At 45.6% G+C, this 25,375-nt stretch overlaps 1 protein-coding gene across 1 annotated transcript in view; it reads right to left on the reverse strand.

Annotated features, from left to right (window-relative positions):
* Positions 1-401: 401 nt before the first annotated feature.
* LOC147679010 (uncharacterized) overlaps positions 402-25,375 on the reverse strand; it is a 397,880-nt gene continuing 372,906 nt past the window's right edge. Inside the window, exon 7 of the mRNA XM_086942737.1 lies at positions 402-3,921. Within this exon, the coding sequence (XP_086798863.1) occupies positions 3,397-3,921 (525 nt within the window). The 3' untranslated portion in view covers positions 402-3,396. The remainder of the gene's footprint in view (positions 3,922-25,375) is intronic.

The raw sequence follows: 25,375 nt of genomic DNA on the forward strand, positions 1-25,375 counted from the left end.
CTACGTGGACTTTGCTGTTTGCCTTCTAACTCTCAGCAGCCAGGAAGTGACTGGCGGCCATCTTGTGGGGCTCTCTGTCACCATTGGTGGCTGAAGTGATGTCATCAACCGATGAATCCTCACGGTGGGACAGAAGAAGGCACAAGTTCTCACTATTACCAGAACTAGTGAAAACTGGAAAAACAAAGAAAAAGGACCCCACACAGGGATAAAATCCACAATCCAGGTTGTGGTGCGCGTTACATAAATAAGCGATGTCATTTGCTTTATTTTCTGTACATTTCTCTCCTTGGACAAGCACCCCCACGTTGCATCTGTTGAGCACAGTCTTTTGTGATCTGGACAAAGCATAAAGAGATTTTCAAATTTATGCTAAAAGTAAAACAAAAAAGACCCAAGAATGAGGATTTATCAGTACATTATTATTACTTTAAAAACTTATGGGCATGGAAACAAATATGTACATATATATTAATTCTGGGTGACTTATATTTGAAGTACAACGAAATGGACACATTTTAATACTACTAGAGAGGGATAAATAAAGGTGAGGAACAGAATCTAATGTTCCTTTCTTACACAAACAAAACATTCTCTCTGATACCCACTGAGACTTGGTAAAGCAGTGTGGCCATATGTTCTTTTGATTCCATGATGCAGTTTCTTTTGCTTTAAATGGAGTGTCCTCATAGGCGGAGCCTTCAGCGGATGATTGGCGGGTTCCTTTGCAGCAGTCTACTGGATTCAACATTGGGAGTTGGCAATATTGACCTTCGTGCTCATGCTGCTTGCCCTGTTTTTGTTAGCTACATTTCTTCTCTCACCCCATAAACAAAACAAGGCCAGGATTACATCATGAAGATCATGACCTCTGAACTCGAAGCATAGGCATGCATGTTAAAATAATTTCAAAGTCCTGAGCAGCAGTCGTAGAGTTAGTATCACAATAAGTCCAAAAAGTAGCCTTCTCAATTGATTTTCTTGATTTTTATTCCAATTTTCGTAAAATTTGTACTCGGATCCTTCAACATAACAGGTAGCCACAGGTTGAACCAACACGTGTTTCGTCTCTAGGCATTAACCTAAGACTTCGTCAGGGCTACAACAAACAAATACAGAAATTACTATAATACAAAATATAAAATTTCAGCTGAACTGATAGAACCTCCACCAAGTAGAATCCAAATAAAGAGTCTCTTAACGTGAAACCACCGTCAGTCAATGGAACATGAAGAATAAGTGTCAAGACAAAGTCAAAAACAACAAGGAAAGAGGGATTTCTTTATCTCTTCACTTCTTTGTTATACCTTGTGCTCCCGTTACATAGTGGTGACTTTGGACTGCATTATTCACTTTACTAGCAATGGTTTTGTATAGTTAGCGACTTTACTGATGTTTGGGAACTTTGAATGGTAATTTAGTCATTGCACTTATATTCTAGTGCACTTGAATGAGCTTGAGGACGGCAATTTTGTAAGATTGGGAAGACAATCTTATCGGCGTCGCTTGTCCATTGATATACGTCTTTTGCGGTGAGCTCATTGTCAGATACAGTAGGACTTATCTTGAATCACTTTGGGATTTTATGGCGGTGGTATTTATCTCTTTCTTTGTTGTTTTTTACTTAGTCTTGACACTTATTCTTCACGTTCTTTGGGATTTGATGTTTCACTGCCCCATCCCTGTATGAATACGATTTTTTATACTTTTTTCTTTGAAATTTCGATTGACTGACGTGGTTGCACATTAGGAGACTCTTTATTTAGATTTTACTTGGTGGAGTAACTATCAGTTCAACTGAAATTTTATATTTTGTATTATAGTAATTTATATCTTTGTTTGTTGTAGCCCTGACGAAGTCTTAGGTTAGTTAATGCATAGAGACAAAACACGTGTTGGCTCAACCTGTGGCTACCTGTTATGTTGAAGGACTGGAGTACAAATTTTACTAAAATTGGAATAAAGATCAAGAAAATCAATTGAGAAGGCTACTTTTTGGACTTATTGTGAATCTAACTCTACGACTGCTGCTCAGGACTGTGAAATTGTTTTTGTACCATATGACGGTGGATATTGTCTGAACTCATTTAACCACGAGGAGCGGTCATTGTTCAAATTCCTTGGAGCACTATTGTACTTTCAACAAATAGAATTCCTTTTGCTCACTTACGGTTACATCACCATGCACAGCCTTATACCCCTACTCCCCTTTTTTTTCACATGCATGTTGAAATGTAGACCTTTGCTATATTTCTCAAGGCCATATTTTCATGCACAGCTCTGAAATCAATTTGGAACATGGACTGAAGCCCACTGAACTAGAAGAAAACTGAAGCCTCCAGGTAGGGCAGAGTGCAGGGAATGGGTCAGTTCCACGAGACAGGCTGTTCCCTAACGCTGATGGCGCTTCACAAAATCTTCCAATTTACCTTTGGCCAATCTGCTTCTGAATGCAGGGCAGACATATTGTAGTCTCCTCTGGTATCTTGATAGCACAACTCTCACAAACTCATAAATCCAAATTATTTTCCACTGCATTACCCTCCGGTATCATAGTTCAGCGACCAAGGCGTACATGGATCTTTGTTTGCAAATTATAAACATGTTAGTATGTTTTTTCCCAAACAATAGAGGACCATGTGCCATTGTCCGGGTTCTGATACCACCGAACCCCACTTTGTCTTTGTGGCTCCCATTAAGGTGGCTGTAGAGCACCTGGTGGGAAAACAAACCATCTACCCTCCAAGAACACAGACTTTATAGAGACAATAATACTGACTAAATACTTGGCAGGACACCTGAGGAAGCATCTACATGTCACAGCCGTGGTGACCGTATGGAGCAGCTCTGTGTACAATGCAGACCTATTTAGAGGAAGATGTGTAACTCGCAAAATTGTCGATCTAAGAGCATGTGCAGCGGGGTTTGCAACCCTGGAGAAGGTTGCCCCATGAACCAACCAGGAGCTTCTTTTGTGGAATGCACAGTAGGTTTGGAGCTTTTCACACCTAGGGTCTCACTTTCCCATCTTGTTGGAGAGGAAAAACGCCCTCCATCTTGTATCGTGGCGCATGCCATAGTGCGTATGTCACACAGCTTATGGACACAGGCTATTCTGACCCCTACTCTCAGCGTACTCCTTCACTAAACATTCTCAGTTGGATGACCCGTGATTGGTAAGGCACGCTCGAGCCAATCAAAGCTCTAACTCAAGCATACACCCCATGCGTAGTGGGTAAGGACAGTTCCCACTGGGCGCAGACTCACGGTTGATCATTTAGATTAGGTCACCTTGGGTTCCATGACAAGTCAACAGCCCAAGGGATCTCGAGAGGGTACCTATGTGTGTGCAGCACACCCATGTAGACCAGGAGGTAAATAGCAGCCTTAAATCGGCTAGTCCTGATGCCTTGGCTCGTAAAGATCCACACTCATGTGTCCTTCTGCGCATTCGGCGTCCCCGCCAGAGCTCAGCTGCTCCGCCAGCACTAGTGGTTGCTGGTCCTCCTCTTCTGAAATGATAAACACAGGCTTGGACTTTTCAATCTCCATACAGAAGTCTTTGGTTCGGGTAACGCTGCCCAAGCTACGCTTGCCAGGGCTCAGACCCTCCTTGGCACTCTCTTGGCCAATGCGTGGGATTTCTATGGGGCTAATTTCCTGGGCAGCTCTTGAGTGCTCTGCCTGTCCATCATCCGGTGAGCTGGCCCGAAACCCAAAGTAGGGACTCCCAAAGTGAGACTTCTTAAGGCTGCCAGTGTACACCTTGCGCTGCCGCTGAGCAGACTGGCTAAGTGGGTACAAGGCATTGCTGTGGGAAGGCTGTGAGTGGGGCGAGTCGGAGGCACGCCCCATGTGTGCTGTAGGATTTGCCTGCTCGCTGCTGTCTTCACTGGAATTCCCTCCTGCTGCCATCAAGCCCTGAAACAGAAAATAAAAGGGTGTCAAGGAAGCCGGACATGTGCCGCACATAACCCAAACAAAACATCCACATGCGCCAAAACATATTCTACTTTCACACAAGTACAATACAAAACAAATGCATAAAACGAAAACAGGCAACAAACCCACAACGCATTTCATAGTACACAACACACATACACACATAACAAATGCAACCCAAACAATCCCATGCATTCACACAAACGCAGCATACACATTAAACAACACACACTACAACTATATAACACAATCTGCACAATACAAAAAAATACATCCAACACGTACAAAATACATTCACTCTCAAACCACGCCACATGAAGCAATAAATATATTTCATACTTGTATAGCACACATCCCACATACAACGCACACATACATACTAAAACTACAAAAGTCCTGTCTGCTATAGACAGTTTCATTAAAAGAAGTCTGTTTTTGTTCATTCCATGCCACTGTGCATCCGAGGGTCCCTTTAATATGTTTGCATTCTCTTAGCATGCTGGCACGGCTTGAAGCCCACTGCTGTCTGCTCACAGGTAGCGAGGAGTGTGTGTGTGTGTGTGCGTGCGTGTCCCTGCGCCACCCTGGCACAGTTGTGTCTGGTGTCCCGTTTGTGATACCGGCCTTCCTCTCTGTCACAGGGGCAGCCCAGACTGATGACACATGACAAACTGCTGCCTTCTGTTCTCAAGTGATGCTCTAGGGAGTAAAGAGAATCCTTGGTCTCTGTCAGCGGCAGCCCCGCCTTTAGGGCAGAGGATTGTTGCCCCTGTTGCCAGTACAGCAAAAGTGAAAAATAAAATGGTAATAAAATGAATGGCCTTAGAGGTGTTTGGGGATGGGGCATTGCTACTGACTGGTAGCAGGGGAGTGGGGCTAACTCCACCAGTTTACACTGCACATTTCTCTTTGGACGGCTGTTTCGAGACGGCCAGCCTGACATGCACAGTGTGAACCTCTCCAGAATGCAGTCTTAGACAACTTGGTGGAGAGCAGGCACAGGCCTCCTGCATCTGCTGGAGCAGAGAGGCAGCCTGCTCCATCCAATCCTGGTGATGCTCTCATTTTGCTCATCTGCAGCATGAGAGCAGCGTTGGGATTTGGAGACGGTTGGCTGAGGCTCCAGGAGGATTCAAGGTGATGAGGAAGCATAGGTAAGTATGTTTTTAAGTTCTATATTTTGGGCCACTGATGAGCACTGTGAATAACTCACATTGCCTTCAGCCTGAATTCCAGAGCTCTCAGTCACAGCCTGTAATAAAATCTGCTAACGAGCCATGACGGAGAGCTTTGGAATGTGAGCCTAAAGGCATTGCTATTCATCATGGAGGGAGGGCGCGAAGAGTGTGATTTGTCTTTACCTTCCTGCTCACGGGTGGCAGAGGGGGCCCACTTTGGACAATTGTCATTTTATTAGCAGATTTTAAAGATAGAAAATCCTTTTATTATGGGTAGGACAAAAAAACTGGAAGTGATAATTTTATTTCTAAAAGAACATAGAGCCACATGTACAAAGCCTTTTGGGGGGTCGCAAAGAGTCTGATTTGTCGAATTGGGCCATTTGTGACAGCAAAACGGCCTTTTGATATGGACAAAACATGTTACCGAATTGTAATTTAGGTTTGTAATTCAGCATTAGGAAGGGGCATGTGTAGGGCATTCCGTCCAAATATGAATCAGATTGGTATGTATTAATATTTTGCGACTGAATTCCGGTCAAACCTTAATCTGTTATCACTTCCTCAAAGGAGGTGGTAAGACATTCACAAACAGGAAGGGGTTCTCTTGGGAGCCGCTTCCCCTCCGTGAATGTTGACCAAAACATTTCTTGAGAGTAGGCGGTGGCCCAATGCACCACTGCCTACTCATAAAATGAAACTTACATATTTCATTTTTACGTGCAATCTGTTTTCCTTTGAAGAAAACGGTTTACACTTAAAAAAAAAAAAAACTTTCAATAAAAGCAATCACAGGCATGGTGGTCTGCTGACCTGAGCAGGCCACCATCCCATTTATGGCCGCAAATCATAGTGGGTCGCAGTGGGCGACCTACCTCATTAATGTTCATGAAGTAGGTCGAATTGTGGGCTGCTAAGAATTGTTAAGGTGCGAATCAACCTACATAGGTAGGTTTGCAAATTACCACACGGCTTGAAAATTATGCCTGGTATTATGCGCCCTCTTTTTAGTACATCTGGCACATAACCACAACTGCTAGTAACATTCAAAGATAAACAATACTCATAATCCATTACATATCATTTATATGCCAACCAATTATGAATGTGCTAACTTAAATCCCTGAAGCGCGAAAAAACAAACACTTGACAAAGCCAACACATCTAACTTGGCTGCAAGTTAGATCTCTTTTCTTCTTCAAGCACCATGGATGGCAGCTACACATTTTTCCAGAGGACTAGTGAAATTACAGGATGACTGGTACTACCTCAGCAAACGCAGAGTCATCTGCATAGAAAGCGACTTTGAAAGGAGTGACCCCTTTCGTGCAATGGGTCCATTTACACGAAGACAGCAAGTGAAAAGGCCCACCCATGTGACTCCTCACAGGACGCTGCTTACACCTCCAAGAGAATGGCGGAAGGAAAACCATATGTGTGCAGCTCTTTAGAAAGCATCGAAACCATTGGTCAGGACCAGAAATGATTACCATTTGCATCAAACACACTTGACAGATGTGAAAGCAACAACCACCACTCCTCCCCCCGAAGGCCCTCCTCCTAGGTCAATACGTCGGCTTTAATGCTGTGCAATGGGCGCATGCCCACTTGCCACCCATCAACAAACTTGTGATTTTCTGGGACTCTATTTGGCCAGCTAAAAACAAGCTTCCCCATGACCTGAGATGCTGCCAGGAGATGGAAGATGAGCTTAGAATTCTTTACGATGGGCGAGTCCAGCTCAATTTTCTTAAGCAATGCAAGGAGGATAAGTCATAAGTCATATGCTTTTATATAGCGCACAAATCACCGTGATGTCTCAGGGCGCTTTGCAGTAAAGAACAACAACCATGACATGAGCTAAAGCTGCTAGGTAGCCATTATTTCGGTAAGAGCCAGGTTTTTAGTTTTTTTTCGAAACAGCTGGTGGTTGGTAATTGAGAGAAGATGGGGGAGAAGTTTATTCCAAAGAAATGGAGCCACATAGGAAAAGGAGCGGCATCCATTCCGCGCCATCCGTGCCCGTGGTTGTACTAGAAGAGATTTAGAGCTTGATCTTAATGATCTGGTGGGGCGATACCAGACTAGTTTTTTAGCAAGATAAGCTGGCCCAGTGCTGTAAAGATGTTTGTGAGTCAAACTAAGAACTTTAAAATGGCTTCTCCGGCGGATTGGCAGCCAGTGTAATTGCTTAAGACTAGGCAAAGCGGCTGAACTAGGTAGAAGGCCAAGCACTAGTCTTGCCGCAACATTCTGCAGTGTTTGTCATTTAGAGAGAAAACACTCATTGATTGTTGTGGATAGGGCATTGCCGTAGTCCAAACGGCTTATGATTAGACCTTGCACAAGTGGTTTTCTGGTTTCCAGGGATAGCCATTTGAACATTTTACGCAGCTTTTGCATGATCCCATAGCATATGCCGGATAGTTGGTTGATATGGGTTTTCATGGAGAGAGAACAATCCATCATATGCCTTTCTCACAAGCATTTGAGAACAAATGAATAGAAAATTGGAAAGTGCACTAGTTGGTCAAACTAGGACATCGCGGCTCTAGGGAGTACGGCTAAAGAGGTAAAAGGAAGGATTAATTTATTGAGAAAAGCAATATTTTCAGTTGTTTTTAGAGATGATTGAGAAGTGTGTCCTGACAAAGTGCATGAGGGAGGGCATGATACTGTTTAGTAGCGAGGTAAGAAAAGGAACAGACGAGAGTCTAGATTGCTTAAATCAGGGGTCTGCCAATAGTCTGAGGGTTCTTGTAGGTGCATATAGACTGATGAGACCATGGGTGTATTTTGGACTCTTTTTAGACAGGGCAAGGAAGGGAAGTACAGAAGTTTTAAAAGCCATTCTTTTATGGATGGGCAACCAATGAAGGTCTCTAAACCGAAAGACAATGGATTGATGTCTGGTTCTACTGAGGGTAGTTATTTTGATGTATAGTAAAAATAGGTCACCATAAACGGATAGTAGTAATAACTGCATATATCATTTTTTGAAGAAAACAGTCCTGAAGAAGGTGAATACTGTAGACAAAATCACCGAAACACAGCGTCGCTTACGTTTTCTAAAACTGGGAACTACAACAATAATACCCTGTGATTGCTTCATTTGTACATGTTTTTTAATTATGAATTGTTGTAATGTTTTTATAATGAAATATTGTAATAAATTGTGTCCCTTTTTATCTTTTTGTTAACTTGCATTTATTATGATCAGTTGTTGGTTTGACCTTTTTAATTTGTAATTTATTAATAAATATATTCTTGTATATGACATTTATGATATATTCTGCTAATTGTATGATGAACATATGTTTTTACCCTGATTGTGTGCCCCTCACTTATTAATATTCTAGACATTAGGTATTAGGGACATTGTTTACTTCTTTACTCTACTGAGGGTAAGTCTGGCTGCAGCATTCTGCACACTCTGGGCGAATAAATTGAATATTTGGGGAGTCCCAAGTATAGTGACCTCCCATAGTTCAGATTTGAAGCAATCAAGGCATAGATCACAGTGTTGCGGCAAGTGGACGGTAGAATGTCCAGATTTTCCTCAAAGACTTTCACAAGATGAAACATGTACCAGCAGCGTGCACAATTTGAGCTTTAAAGCATAAATCATGGTCAAATTTCATGCCTAGTTTTATGATGGATCTGGCTAGAGAAGGGGAGTTTCCTAACTAGTTAGACCACCAGGCGGATGGCATTAGAAATTTTCTTCAATGGAAATAACGAGCTGGGTGTGAACAGCAAAGAATATGAGTTCAAGGCCAGAAGTTTGAACCAAATTTTCTAGGGGTCTGAAGCACACAATGAAAAGTTTGGGGCTCAAAGTGGCGCTATCCGGTACACCATATGCTAGTGATGTCGAAGAGGAGAAAGTTGAATCAAGCGTTGCTAACTGTTGACGATCTGATGGAAAGGAAATGATCCATCTAAGAGGAGATCCATCTATTCCAAGCTGGAAAAGACATTTCAGCCGCATTTGACATGAGTCTGTTTCAAAGGCTGCAGAGACAGGTGCCTCCGACCCGCCTTGGTCTGGAGTAAGGAAGATGTGTTTTGAAGCACCTCAAAGAAAACTCAGTACTATACATAAGGCGTAAACTTGACTGGAGTCATCAAAAAGAGACTTGTTTTCACATAAATTGATATTTGCTGATGGACTGATTTTTCCAGTATTTTGGAAACAAGAAGTAGGAGAGAAAGGGTTCTGAATTGGATCTATGACACAATCACGCTTTTACGGCTCATGCCATTAAAATGCGGGCAATACAACGAACGCGTTGTTACCACATGTTTCAATATCACGCAAGTTGTTACAATGACTTTTTATTTATTTATTTAATGCGATTTTACATAGCGTAAACTTTACCCGAAGGTGTCAGAGCGCTTTACATAAGAACCAGTTGCAAAACATAAGAATTTAGGATTACATGTGTTACATAAAAGATACACACAGAAAAAAATTGCAAATGTACAAGAAGTAAAGTCATACAAAGAAGAGACTGGTGATTATAGTTATCTCTATATACATAGAGAAAGGATAAGAATAGATATACTCTAAGAGTCACATAGGAATGGTAGAGAGTACAAAGGTCTACTGCATATACTAGTGATTAGAGTTATCTCTATATACATAGAGAAGGAATATGACTGGATATACTCTAAGAGTCACATAGGAAAGGTAGAGAGTACAAAGGTCTACTGCATATACTAGTGATTAGAGTTATCTCTATATACATAGGGAAGGGATACGAATGGATATACTCTAAGAGTCACATAGGAAAGGTAGAGAGTACAAAGGTCTACTGCATATACTAGTGATTAGAGTTATCTCTATATACATAGGGAAGGGATACAAATGGATATACTCTAAGAGTCAGATAGGAATGGAAGAGAGTACAAAGGTCTACTGCATATACTAGTGATTGGAGTTATCTCTATATACATAGGGAAGGAATATGACTGGATATACTCTAAGAGTCACATAGGAATGGTAGAGAGTACAAAGGTCTACTGCATATACTAGTGATTAGAGTTCTCTCTATATACATAGGGAAGGGATACAAATGGATATACTCTAAGAGTCAGATAGGAATGGAAGAGAGTACAAAGGTCTACTGCATATACTAGTGAATAGAGTTATCCCTATATACATAGGGAAGGGATACTAATGGATATACTCTAAGAGTCACATAGGAATGGTAGGGAGTACAAAGGTCTACTGCATATACTATTGATTAGAGTTATCTCTATATACAGAAAAGCAGAGTTCCATTAAGTGGGGTTGGAGAGGGGGATGCAGTCACAGCACCAAGGGAGGGACAGAGAAGGGCAGGAAAGTGAGACACACGAGAGAGGGAAGCAGATAGTAATGAGTAAGACAGTGAGGAGTGTGTCAGAGGCAACAGGAGAGACAATAGAAAGGTCGCTAGGACAGAGGGGGAGGTCGGAGATCGCTAAAATGGCAGAGGAGAAAGGTAGAAGAAGAAGCGAGTCATAAAAAGAAAATGGCGGGGAGCATAAAGGTCCAAGTCCGAAAGTCCAGGAAGAGGGCTGCCATAGCCAGCAAGTCCGGGGGGAGAAAGGCAGTCTGTGCTGGTCTTTGGAATAGTATATATTACTATTCCAACTCCAGACTGTGCAAGAGTAGGGAAGGTGTTGGATTTAAATTCCAACCACACATTTACTAATGTAAGTCGCTGTAACGACTTGCGTGGTAATGGAACGTGTGGCATTCTCTGGATTGGCCGCGTTGTAATGGTACTGCATAGTTCTGGCTGTGTAGTAAAGGTTGTTTCCCTCTGATATTCGGCAATTATGAAGGGTCTGCACCCGGTGTCTTGAGCAGAGGTTGTACGTAAGGTGGCTGCCAAGATATTGGCACAGAAGCAGAATTGAGAGAGGATTTTAAGAGTTGACAGAGGGGAGGGATGATGAACTCCTTGCCTAATTACAAAATAGAAGGGGTGTAGGGAGTCAAACCGGAACTAGATTTACTTAATTAAAGCTGATTGAATGCACTCAATTGTTATTGAACTGAAATTGTTAATCCAAGGAGGATGAGAAATTCACTCACAGAAGCGTGAAATAGAATAAACATCTACTCGTATATGGAGGAGATTTTAATGTGAAAAAACAAGTACAAGTTATTGCCCAGCTCTAAGGGGGATGACTTGATTACGGGCTGATTACGGACTAATGGACGAGGGGCGGAATTTTTGATGGTGAAGACCTGAAGATGAATGAGTAGAAGCCACCGGATTGTTTGTGCAATAAGAGGTTCAGCTGCCTGTAGGAGTTTAAGGTAGTTTTTAACACTGACCGGATCACGACATTTAACCTGAAGATGGTCAGGCATCAGGGTGCTAGTTCGGGTGTTGCAACATGTTTTGAGTTGGTAGAGCACAGCCCTCGAGAAGGAGAAGTTTAACGTTTTCATATATCTCCATTGCAACCTCATCACATACCACACCGCTGGGCTATTCCTATTTATTACCAGTCGAAACGGTGCAAGACGTTCAGTTAATCATTTTTATACACAATGTTTATTTTTATATACAAACCTTTTTTATTTCATTTGGCCAGTCATTTCTTTCACATTTATACACATTACGCAATTTTCGGCACTCTAACATGGCCAACTGAGCTTCAAGCCTCCTTTCTATCTCTCATGCTGCAGACCGCCGCATCCAGAACGCCATTATAAAACACACTCGCGAGAACGGGTTCAGATAAGCTGGAAACCCGGAAGTCAGCCGCAAATCTTTCGCGTACCGTACAACGATTCCCGAGAACTATTAAGGTAAGCGCTCTTCAGTAGTGCGTTAGGTTGTTTTCACACTTTTTTTGAAATTCTTTCTTGCACCGCTTAAAGTTATTAACACGAGCCCTGTTTACCGTTTCCTTCAGAAACGCCGTAGTTGAGCACATACTTAAGGTAACGCACGTTTTTCATCATTTTTGTAAGACTTTTTGTCGTTCAAACTGCAACACACAGTAGCGATTTCTGATAAAATTTCCCTCATTTTCCATCAGTGAATCTACTTGGACGATTGCCACACGTAGAAGTTCACACATTTAAGTTGCACCAACATCGTGAGTGTTCTTTGTTTCTCCAAGCTTTATGCCATGTTATAAATAGTTTAAACATCAGTTATCTATCGCAGTATATTTAAGTTCTAATCAAGATTTTTCATGTTCCTCGTATTTGTACAACCATGGTGAAACAGTAACAGTTTTTAGATTCTTTTGTGTGATACATAGTAGTAATTGAATAACCTGACGGATACTATGACAGCTACTTGTGATACAATTTTCAGTGAATAGAGGCAGCCAGGTATTTTATACATGAGATAAGGGTGGCGCACTCAGGATTTATTAGTGGCGTGTATTATGAAATATACACATATGGAGAACGCAGGAAAGTTATAATCGATTTTTGTATATGATCTTTTACAGAGGCCCCCGAAGAAGGGACGTGGGTCCCGAAATGCATCGGGCCAATTAATTCAACTATCGTCGATTGTTGTTCTATTGTTTGTATGAATTTCAATACAACGAATGTAATACAGAGTACATTGAAATGTAAAAATGAAATACATGCACATGTGAAAGCGAATATCAGTTGGTTATTGTGAATCAAAACAATGATTTGAATAAATGTAAGAACCATGAAAAACATGCTATGAGTGTGCAGTATAAGGTTATTTAAATAATCAGAAAAGGAGGAAAAAATTAGAATTATGCTGTGCGATCGGTAGGGTCGTGATATCTTTATCGCGTACCACATCTTTTAAAAAAGATTGTAATTAGAGCCTTGTATAGGGTTTTCGGTGCAGGGTTGATATTTGCGCTCCATTTGTGTTCCAGCTTTCTGCAGTGTTGTTTTGCTTCTCTAAGTGTATTTGTGTTCTAGGGGAAGTAGGCGTGGTGTGAAGGGACTGGCTGAATTTAAGTGGAGCAACAGAATCAACCACTGACAACATTCAAGCCTTAAAGGCTAAAACCACTTCACTCGGGTTACCTGAAAATGTAGGGGGCGATGAAGCAAGAGCCGGAGTAGGTTTTGGGTCGGTACTGATCAACAGACTTCAGTAAGCCATTTCTTGCTCATCTTTCTTGTACTTTCTACACAAGAGGTGCACCCACACCTTGAACCTGGCATGTTTCCCAGATACTGTAATTACTGCTACTGTAATTAAAGAAATAGCCTCCTTAAGAAGGACACATGAGCCCCTATCTGTATTGTACAACGAGTCAAGGCCTGCCATAGAGATGTGCGAGTGTGGCAGTACATTGTTTGGACAGGAATAGCCCTAGCATGGTGAAATGGCATGCACTTTCTGCCCTGAGAGCCCGCCAGCATGTGAAACTGGTATCCCAACTCTTTATTTTGGCCCTGGCATTACACTGATCTAGTGTGCGGGCAGAGTCCTCAGCCATTCTCTAGTAATTAAAGATCCAGAGAACCTGTTCTGTACCCTACAAGGGCGCACAAAGCAAGCCCTCAATCGTCGTAGAGCTACCGTCCTTGCCCGGGGTGAATCATGTAAAGCAGTGGTGGTAGCATACCAGGTTTTTGTGAATTAGTCGTACGGCCAGACCTTTTTTCTGTTTCAGGGAAAGGAGAGTCTACAGGACCCTCTCATGTAAAGGTACATTCTTTGGTAACTCCAGAACCATGTGTTGACATTCTGTATGCATGCCAAGTGCATGTATGTGGATTTAATGAGTAGCACAAGTATGACAAGTAGTACTCGTCTAAGACATGAGTCTGAGGACTGGCACCAGAATTCCCCCTGGTTTAATGTGCACAAGATAGAGGGTGATGCCGCTGCCCCAGGCACTGGAAGTGTATCACCTGCACTGTCACGGCTGGACGCTGGAGATCAAGACACTTAGGTGAGGCCGATGGAGCCTGGGCTGCCTTCAGAAACTCAATGAGAATCTTGTTGACAAAAGGTTGCAGATGAGTTCTTCCTGAACACTTTATTGTAGGGGCAGGGCTCGAGACTGCAGTTCTGGTGTTCAAGATGAGGACTTTTTTTAGGTAGGACTTCCCTTTTGTCTGTCCCTGATCACTGCTTCAGGAAGCCTGATGACAGCCAGGTGCAGAAATGTTACATTTTTTGAATGAAAAAAACAGCTAGGAGCCAGCCCCATTTCCACCTGCTGTGAGAGCATTCACCTTGCACAAAGGCTGTAACTGAGGAGCAGCTTGGAAATAACACTTGAAAGAGAACCACCTCTAACCAGTTCTGAAGCCTTTACAGTGGATCTCAAGTCTGGAAAATGTCTATGAATGTGGGATCCACTTTGTTCTAGTTCCAAGTGTTTCTTAACCATGGAAGTGTGGGCTACGCAGTGTACCAGAAGAGCTGCTGTGGGACCAGGGCTGATGTCTGCATGACAGCCAGTCTCTTGGAAGTGGGAGGGAGGCATCACCTGAAGAATGCACAATGTGCTGGAGAACCAGAAGGTCCGTCTAGCACCTATTAGCCTTCCTGCCTGCTTGGAGACAAATGGAGTGCATGTCTCTGCAGAGGAATAGGCTGTTCAGGAGGAGGAACCAGGTGTGTTCCCTGGGTGTGGAACACCAAGAAACTGCTGACGAACCCATGTTGACAGGGGTCTCCCAGTCCTTCAACATTGCCCTGCAGTGGATCGCATACAGAAATCAAGCCAGAAAAGTAACCAAAGGCTGTCCAGCAGCACTGCAGGTCCTGAAGGCTGATGCTACCTGACTCCAAACCAATCCGGTAGAGGAGATTCAGTAGCCACCAAAACAGAAGTCTGAAACCAGCCCGAAGACCTCCTCTGCCAAACGAGCATCCATTTTGTTCCTGTGCTGGAGGTCCCAAAAAGTACCTGGCCCAGGGGCTGCATCTACCAGGATTTGTACTCGCCGAGCAGGCTGTCTTGGCATTCACCATTCACAACCGGAGTCTGGTGTCAATGGAGTCGCTGCTGAATCCACGTCTAGGAGAACACCCATCAGCACTGTATAACTGCAGCAACAAGCGCAGGTAACGGGGCCGCAGATGCAAAAGACAGGTTAGGTGGGTAGGCTGTGTTTAGTAACGGTAATACGGACTGCTACAGAAGAGATTTAGAGCAGTTTGGGTATGAACTGTTGTACTGGACCATGGAATGCTCTGTACTCAGCAGCAGTGATTCAGCACTCAATTTCAAGATAAATTATATGCATATCATAATTCTTCAATACATGATGCACAATTTTGAATGATATATCATTGTCATCTCAATAAACAAATGTGAGAGTGGTTTATTCTTCCAATAAATCTTTAGTCATCTTTTTCTTAAAAGCATAGCAAACGTTCAGTAGCCCACGTGTTTCGTCCTCCAGGGACTTCTTCAGGGCTCAATACACTCACACTCCCAAAGAATATGCATGAAAGTGGCCACCCTTCCGCATTGTCGCCTACAATTTACAGTTTTCCCCGCCCCATGTGAGACTGCTGCGGCCCCGTAATGTAAACCCTGTGAAGTATTTTCAGTTGTATTAGGCGAGACGTGCGGAAATTGCTACCTCTCTTGGGGAGGCCACCGCTGCAGTCCAGTCCTCATAATCAAGCAAGAGGCCATCTGCCTCCCACGTCTCATGCAATTTAAATAGGGGATTTGGTGTGTTGTTAATGAGCTTCTTGTATGTCAAAGAGATAGCCCTCTGCGGGAGTAGCCCGTCCAGTAGTCTATCTTCCAATGGGAAGGAGTCTTGGGGGAGTGGATCCCTTTCTTATGGTGGTGGTGAGAGCATGACGGATCTGGAGGTATCGGAAGAACTCCGAGTCTGCAAGCTCGTATTGCTGCTTAAGCTGGTCAAAGCTGAGGATTCGGCCCTTCACCCAGAGATCATCCAACTGAGAAATGCCAATGAGGTCCCACTTGTCAAAGCCTTTGGAGGAATGAAGACAACCCAAATGAGCCGTGTCCCAAAGGGGGGTCGCAAGTGTCAACTTGTACTCCCACCCCAGACTCCTGTTGGCTGCGTGCCACACTTGAACCGAGTGAGACGTTGGTCCGGTCAATTGTAGGGTGTTGGGATTCGAGTAAAGGGCATGATTGTATGAGCCGCCAGGTAGCAACCACCTGTCAATGGCATATCCTGGGTCCCCCTGAGCCTGGTATGTGCCCTGATTGATGGCAGCAAGGTGCTCCACCCAATAGTATTTTTTTATGTCAGGGAGGCTAATCCCGCCATCGTACCAATTTAGGGTTAACTTGTGGAGTGCAATCCTGGGTCTCCCGTCTCACATCAACTGCCTCTGTAATCCCTCTAGCTCCCTGAAGTAGCGAACCGGGACTGGATATGGGTAAGTCCGAAGGGCATAAAGGAAGCGGGGAAGGGACATCATCTTAAAATGAGCAGCACGCCCAAGCAGTGATAGTGGTAGATTCTTCCAGACTGCAATATCTCCCCGCAGACGCTGCATGGGCGGAATCAGGTTTCTCTCGTACCGGAGCTTGGCATCTGCCGTAACGTAGATCCCTAGATAGCAGAAACCGTCGGTCACCACTTGTATTGGACAGTCCCTAGGAAGTGACGGGGCACCGCCGGATAAGACAGAGGAGAGACTTCCCCCAGTTGATAGAGTAGCCCGATGATCTACCGAAGGATGTAAAAATGTCCAAGACGACAAGGAGCAATGTTTGGGGCGAGGTCAAATAGAGCAGAATGTCATCCGAGTAGAGGGAGATGCTATCCTCCCAGTCTGCCGACCACCGCTTACCCCCGACGGACAAATCCTGCCGAATCCAGGCGGCCAAGAGTTCCAAGGACAGAGCAAAGAGCAGGGGTGACAACAGACAGCCCTGCCTGGTGCCCCGACCAAGAAGGAAGGGCTAGGAACGCTTGTTGTTAACCACCACTTGCGCAAGAGGGGCAGAGTAAAGGAGTCTAACCCAGGAGATGAACTGCGGCCCAAACTCAAATTTAGAAAGTACGGCAAATAAGTAAGGCCACTCGATAGTGTCAAAAGCCATTGACGCATCGAGAGACAAGATGACTGCGTCTTCCTGTATCGTGCCAGCTCTCGCCATTACCCCATGGACACGTCTCAGGCTCAAAGCAGTGCTGCGGTGGGGCATGAATCCAGACTGGTCAGGGTGCACCAGGGAGGTGAGTACTCGTGACAAGTGGGTGGCCAGAAGCTTAGCAAGTATTTTTGGTTCGGCATTGATCAAGGAGATGGGTCGATAGGATGTACACCTGTCCGTCGGCTTTCCGTCCTTAGGGATAACTACTATAGAGGCCAACCGCTGGTCGGGCGGCAGCTCTCCAGCCTCCCTGCTGTCTTCACACATGGCCCGCAGGTGTGGGGCCAACTTGTCCGGACATATTTTTTAAAGTTCAATGGGGAGTCGGTTGTGCCCCGACGCCTTACCCGGTTTAAGGGTCCTGATTGGTTGCTCAATCTCGTCGTTGGATAACGCACTGTCTTAATAGTCTCGGTCACCTTCCGATAAGGACGGAAGACCAATGTCAGTAAGCAGATTCACTGAGTCTGCCTCACCAAGGGGTGCGAGCGCGATGTGTACACCCCTGAGTAATGTGCCGCAAATTCGCCTGTTATAAGGGCCAGATCCCGGACCTCCACACCCAAAACATTTGTGAGTTCAGGCACTAGTCGACCAGCATGCTTCCGTTTATCCAGCCATGCGAGAAGTTTCACAGCCTTATCCCCCCATTGATACACCCTACCATCCCTCTCCCTACCCCAGGTCTTGCACGCTCAGTGGCGAGAGCCATGTATTCATCCATCTTCAGACGCAATAGATGCTCCATGTCTGAGGTCCCCCCAACCTCCAATTCTGCCTCAAGATGTATTACATCCCTTTCAATTGCTTAGATGTCCCTGAAATTCTCCTTCCTGATCCCCGCCACTACAGAAAGTGCAGACCCTAGCACAACAGACTTAAAAGCCTCCCAAAGCGTCTGAGGGGAATCCACCGACCCGAGGTTCGCACTAAAGTAATGGTCTATCGTCTTCAGCAGTTCCCCACGAAGAGATGTGTTTCGAAGAAACCATGGGTTGATAGGCACCACCATATCAGCCCGGCAGTCTCCCAGCGTCAGTCTGGCCCACACCGGCGAGTGGTCAGATATACCCCTCGCCAGGTGGCGGACCTCTTGTAGGTGAACCAGTTGGGAAGCAGGCATTAGTAAATAATCAATGCGGGAGAAGCTGTGGTGGGCCCCGGAAAAGAAGGTGTATTGTGTGTCCCCAGGGTGGAGGGCCCTCCAGGCATCAGACAGCCCGAATGCCTCGAAGTCAGGAAGCCAACTGTTGGAGGGTCCTGTGGCGTGCGGGGGCCGACGATCCAGCTCCCCAGACAATACTGCATTAAAATCCCCACCCACCAAAAGAAGGCCGTCCGGCAAAGAAAGAAACAGAGTGCCTAGATCAGTGAATGATTGAGCCTGTAGGCCCAGGGGAACATATATCGACACAAGGGTCACAGAGTTCCCCTCCCCTCCCGATCATCAACATGCGTAGACTGGGGTGAGAAAGGGAAAGAATTTTATATCATGACGCCCACTCCCCGGGACCCACTAGTAAATCCAGAGTGGGCAAGAAGCTTGTACCCCCACCTGTTCTAAGCCCTACACATATTACCAACCAGGTGTGTCTCCTGGAGGAGGACTACATCCGGTGAGTGTTGTTTGATGTATTGCAGGACTACTGTACGTTTTACCTTGTATCCCAGGCTGTTGACATTCCAGCTGAGCAAGGTGAAACTTTTATCCCGGTGAAATGTTAGTGTGTGCTCAGATATGAGGATCTCCAGGAAGGACGCCACCACATCCACAACCATGTGCATCATTGAAGCCGATAAACAAACAACAAAAAATGAAGCCCCCCAACCCCAGTCCCAACTCCCCCCTCCCTGCCTCCCTGCATCTCGGGCCTACAACCAGCCCAACAACCAACTACGCAGAGTGCCTGTCGCCCAAGAACACAAGTGAATTGCGGGGATAAAGGACCCCCACCCACCCACAAACCCTCACCAAAAAGGAATAAAACACACAGTACATTAGTCCTGAGAGAGGAGACTGCCCCCGAGCAGTATGGGAAGACATAGAACCAGTCATGCCAACACACCTATGTTCGCAGTGACGCGCCCCCAATCTCGTCCACATTTAGTCCCCAAAAGGTGTCCCAGGGCTCCTCCAAACAGATAGTTAAAACATAAACCCACATACCACCACTCCCCGCTCAACGCGGGGAGTGCTCCCCAGGGTCTCTCCAGCTCTCCAGCCAGTCCGCCGCAACCTCCGGTTGATCAAAAAACCATGTCTTCCCATTAGCCTCCACTCTAAGCTTAGCGGGGAAGAGCGTGGAGTACTTCAGTCCTTTTTCCCTCAAGGATTTCTTACCAGCCAAAAACGATCGCCGTTGCCTCTAGACAGCCTGAGTGAAATCTGAACAAAAATAGACCGTTGAGTTTTCGTACTGGAAAGGTGGCTAATTCCTGGCATGCTGTAGTATCACGTCCCGGTCCCTGAAGTTCAGGAGTCTCGCCAACATAGGTCGAAGAGGAGCCCCCAGCTTGGGGCGGCCTCCCAGAACGCGGTGAGCCCGTTCCACCACAAAGAATTTTGAGAGACCTCGCAGCTTGAGATGTTGGAGCACCAGCTCCTCGACAAACAGGTCTGGCGTCTGCCCCTCTGATTTTTCGGGAAGGCCCACAATGCGAACATTATTGCGCCGGGAGCGCCGTTCGTAGTCATCAAGCTTGTCCAGCGCGAACTTTTTAAAGGCGTGGAAGTCCTGGATCTCTGTCTGTAGCTGCGAGACATCATCCACAAGACTTTGAGTAGTTATTACCCGCTGCTTGACCTTTTCATGAGTCTTCGCTAGGTCGTCCCTGATCAAAGTCACTTCCATCGATATGGCGTCCATTTAAGACACGCACCCCTGCGATGGCATCCATGACATCTTTGAGGGATGGTTCAGGGGGCGCGCTCCCTGACCCTCCACTGGATCCCTGCCGGACAGAGCAATCGGGCCAGTATACTTGTCCAGATTGCTCTGTTGTGTCACCTTCGGGCCCCTTCATCTGGCCATGCCTGTTTCGGCCGCGAGCCCCGGTCGCCACGCAGCACTCTCAATCTCCCACAAATCAGTCACCGGGAGGTGGCTACAGGCAGGGGGAGGTGCAGATGTCCTACTAGTCACTCAGGTATGGCGCCTGCTGGATATGTCAGGTCAGGAGGGCTCCCCGCAGATCACTGGACTCTGGCTCACCTCCGTTAGACTCCCCGGCCTGCCGGCGTCCTGCCTACTCAGGCTCCAGTCTTCTCGGACCTACACAGTCTTCCCCCCGCCAAGCACACCGGGTCCACAGCGACCAACCGGTCGCAGGAGCAGGCCGTCCATTTGTGCTCAGTCCAGCCCTCCTCTGCGTCCTCCAAGGGTGGGCAGCCTCCAAAAGCTCCGATCCAACAACAAGGCGGAGGCCCGAGTCGCGGACCAAGCCCCGGCACAGGGCCTCGATTGAGCGCAAGCCGGCCCAGCAGTGTCTGCCCCGCGGTGGCCAGAAGTACCGTGGGCCGCGGCTTCGCCGGAGCTCAAGGCCGCAGTCCACCACCGGCCGCGACCCACTCCCGCGCCACCGCTGGGGACAGGAAACAGACCGGGAGGGATTACGGCGTCCGGGGCAGTCCAATCCCGCTACAGGACTCAGATTATTTTAGCGGATGGAGGGGTTTAGGGCTCAGGTGGTGGGGAGCTCCTCTGCTACGCGGCCATCACCGAGTCGCACGTAGCCACGCCCCCCTGTCTTCAGTTCTGAAGGCCTCACCAGGAGGATGGTGTCTAGTTCTGCAGGTGTCATCTATTGTATCCTGTTCTGAAGCTCTCACTCGGTGTGTTGTATCCTGTTCTGAAAGTCACATGTGAAGTGGGGTGTGAAAGTGTGGGTTTAATAATGGAGCATTTCTGGTGTGTGGTGGGGTAAGTAGGTGGCTATATGAGTGAGAGAGTGGATACGTGCCTGGATGTGAATGGATGGATATGTGAGTGAGTGACAGTAAGAGAACGTTTGGGTGGATAGGTCAGGTGGCAAATGGAGTGTTGTGTGTCGATGAGTAGAGTGTGTGAACTTAGGAGTTTCTAAATGTGTGACAGGTTCGATTAAATTAATGATGTGTCAGTAGACAGTGATAATTTATCAGTGAATGGGAGGCTGGATGATTGTTTTATTGAATGAATGGGTGAGTGGCTGAATGAATAAGTCTGCACACCTTCAGCAGGAGACACAAAACCTGGCTCTTTGGCTGACTCGGAGCTGCACCACCCCCACAGCCGCTTGAGACTCTCACAGGTGAGTAGCACGCTTCACAATTCCCTGATTGAATAAGTGAATGAATAGGTGAGTGGGTAGAAGTGCGAGGGAAAGGAAGAGTTAGTTAGTACATGGGAGAGTAGGTATATGCAGGGGTATGTGAAGTGGTAAACAAATGGATGAATACATGAGTAGGGAGCTGAACGGGTCACTGTGTAAATGAACATGTGAGTGGCTGGATGAATGTAGATTTAGTAGGTAAGTCATTGCATACATGAATGAGTGACTGGAATATTAAATGAGTCAGACAGTTTCTACTTTATGCTGTGTTTTCACAACACAAAGGGAGGCCAAATCATCGGACAGCTGTTCACTGCAATAAAAGCAGATGTTTCAACGGTTTACCAAATCTTATGGTACCGTGCCAACACAAAAACAGAATCCTGTATCTATAACTCTGTTATCAAGAATATCTCAGATGTTCCGGTAACACAGCCACTGTGATCAGAGCGAGTGTAAACTCAAGGCACGATTCTGTTAACGCACTAGAACTGGGTGTCAATACAAACAACCATTGGCAGATCCAATAGGTCTTGAATACGCAAGATCTATTGGCTTTATCAATGTTTTTTAGCCACAGCAGCCCACCTGCTGTGCAGCATGGCTAAAAGTGTAAAGTAAAGAAAAAAAGTGCTATGATGCAGTCAACACTGGTTGCGTCATGGCATTTTAAATCTTTCAGCCATACTGCACAGTAGCCGCGCAGCTGTACAACATGGCTTAAAAAACACTGAAATCCAAATAGTAGAGCTATTTGGCCAGGTCATTGTTTTCATGTTGTACATCTGTGTGGCTGCTGTGCAGCAGGGTTGATAGCAAAGAACCCCTACAAAAGGCCAGCATTGACCCTGTTGTAGCACTTCTGTATTTACTTTTCCTTTCGCTATGGTTAAACATATTGCCTTTGTTTTTTTAAATAGACCTATTGCCTTTGCCAAAGTTTACTTTTTTTCCAAGCAGTGCTTCTAATCCTCTCTGCCTTACTAGGACATAAATGGACATGAACTGTATAATTTAATTTTATTGTCAATTAGAGAGTGGACATGGAATCGTGCACCAGCATATTTCTTTTAGTACTACCGCATGCAGTCAATGTGGCCGCCAGTGTGCGGTGAGCCCATAGTACCACCCTGGAGCTCCCAGTTGCTAGTACCATGGTTGTGATGAGTGACAGCGCTGGGGTGGCACTGCGGTGGAGAATGGCCATGGCATCATGCCGAATGAGGCCTGGCAGAGGCGCTTGAAGCAGAGGTTCTGGCTTCTAGCAGTGGATGGACACTAATCATGGTAAATCAATCTGTACTTAGTCCAGGCTTCACACAAGGAAACAAAATGACTCAGGAAGTGACGCCTCTCGTGCACTGCTGAATTATAAGGCAGCAAGGAAGAGTAATAATGATGCCAACAAATGGTAAGAAGCAGGAGGGAGCAAAGAAGAGTGATGACGATGCCAGGAATGGCAAGTAATGGGCCGGAGCAAAGAAGAGTGATAACGATGCCAACGAATGGTAAGCAATGGGCTGGAGCAAAGAAGAGTGATAATGATGCCAACGAATGTTAAGCAATGGGCAGGAGCAAAGAAGAGTGAAAATGATGCCAACAAACGGTAAGCAATGGGCAGGAGCAAAGAAGAGTGAAAATGATGCCAACAAACGGTAAGCAATGGGCAGGAGCAAAGAAGAGTGAAAATGATGCCAACAAACGGTAAGCAGTGGGCAGGAGCAAAGAAGAGTGAGAATGATGCCAACGAATGTTAAGCAATGGGCAGGAGCAAAGAAGAGTGAAAATGATGCCAACAAACGGTAAGCAATGGGCAGGAGCAAAGAAGAGTGAGAATGATGCCAACAAATGGTAAGCAATGGGCAGGAGCAAAGAAGAGTGAAAATGATGCCAACAAACGGTAAGCAATGGGCAGGAGCAAAGAAGAGTGATAACGATGCCAACGAATGGTAAGCAATGGGCAGGAGCAAAGAAGAGTGAAAATGATGCCAACAAACGGTAAGCAATGGGCAGGAGCAAAGAAGAGTGAAAATGATGCCAACAAACGGTAAGCAATGGGCAGGAGCAAAGAAGAGTGAAAATGATGCCAACAAACGGTAAGCAATGGGCAGGAGCAAAGAAGAGTGAAAATGATGCCAACAAACGGTAAGCAGTGGGCAGGAGCAAAGAAGAGTGAGAATGATGCCAACGAATGTTAAGCAATGGGCAGGAGCAAAGAAGAGTGAAAATGATGCCAACAAACGGTAAGCAATGGGCAGGAGCAAAGAAGAGTGAGAATGATGCCAACAAATGGTAAGCAATGGGCAGGAGCAAAGAAGAGTGAAAATGATGCCAACAAACGGTAAGCAATGGGCAGGAGCAAAGAAGAGTGATAACGATGCCAACGAATGGTAAGCAATGGGCAGGAGCAAAGAAGAGTGAAAATGATGCCAACAAACGGTAAGCAATGGGCAGGAGCAAAGAAGAGTGAAAATGATGCCAACAAACGGTAAGCAATGGGCAGGAGCAAAGAAGAGTGATAACGATGCCAACGAATTGTAAGCAATGGGCAGGAGCAAAGAAGAGTGAGAATGATGCCAACAAATGGTAAGCAATGGGCAGGAGCAAAGAAGAGTGAAAATGATGCCAACAAACGGTAAGCAATGGGCAGGAGCAAAGAAGAGTGATAACGATGCCAACGAATGGTAAGCAATGGGCAGGAGCAAAGAAGAGTGGGAATGATGCCAACAAATGGTAAGCAATGGGCGGGAGCAAAGAAGAGTGATAATGATGCCAACGAATGTTAAGCAATGGGCAGGAGCAAAGAAGAGTGATAACGATGCCAACGAATGGTAAGCAATGGGCAGGAGCAAAGAAGAGTGAGAATGATGCCAACGAATGTTAAGCAATGGGCGGGAGCAAAGAAGAGTGATAATGATGCCAACGAATGGTAAGTAATGGGCAGGAGAAAAGAAGAGTGATAACGATGCCAACGAATGGTAAGCAATGGGCAGGAGCAAAGAAGAGTGAGAATGATGCCAACAAACGGTAATCAATGGGCAGGAGAAAAGAAGAGTGATAACGATGCCAACGAATGGTAAGCAATGGGCAGGAGCAAAGAAGACTGAGAATGATGCCAACAAACGGTAAGCAATGGGCAGGAGAAAAGAAGAGTGATAACGATGCCAACGAATGGTAAGCAATGGGCAGGAGCAAAGAAGAGTGATAATGATGCCAACGAATGTTAAGCAATGGGCAGGAGCAAAGAAGAGTGAAAATGATGCCAATGAATGGTAAGCAATGGGTGGGAGCAAAGAAGAGTGAAAATGATGCCAATGAATGGTAAGCAATGGGCGGGAGCAAAGAAGAGTGAAAATGATGCCAATGAATGGTAAGCAATGGGTGGGAGCAAGGAAGAGTGAAAATGATGCCAATGAATGGTAAGCAATGGGCAGGAGCAAAGAAGAGTGAAAATGATGCCAACGAATGGTAAGCAATGGGCGGGAGCAAAGAAGAGTGAGAATGATGCCAACAAATGGTAAGTAATGGGGGGGAGCAAAGAAGAGTGAAAATGATGCCAACAAATGGTAAGCAATGGGCAGGAGCAAAGAAGAGAGAATGATGCCAACGAATGGTAAGCAATGGGTGGGAGCAAAGAAGAGTGAAAATGATGCCAACGAATGGTAAGCAATGGGCGGGAGCAAAGAAGAGTGAGAATGATGCCAACAAATGGTAAGTAATGGGGGGGAGCAAAGAAGAGTGAAAATGATGCCAACAAATAGTAAGCAATGGGCAGGAGCAAAGAAGAGAGAATGATGCCAACGAATGGTAAGCAATGGGTGGGAGCAAAGAAGAAGGATAATGATGCCAACGAATGGTAAGTAATGGGCGGAGCA

This window comes from Lissotriton vulgaris, chromosome 11 (genome assembly GCF_964263255.1).
Source record: "Lissotriton vulgaris chromosome 11, aLisVul1.2, whole genome shotgun sequence".
NCBI lineage: Eukaryota > Metazoa > Chordata > Amphibia > Caudata > Salamandridae > Lissotriton > Lissotriton vulgaris.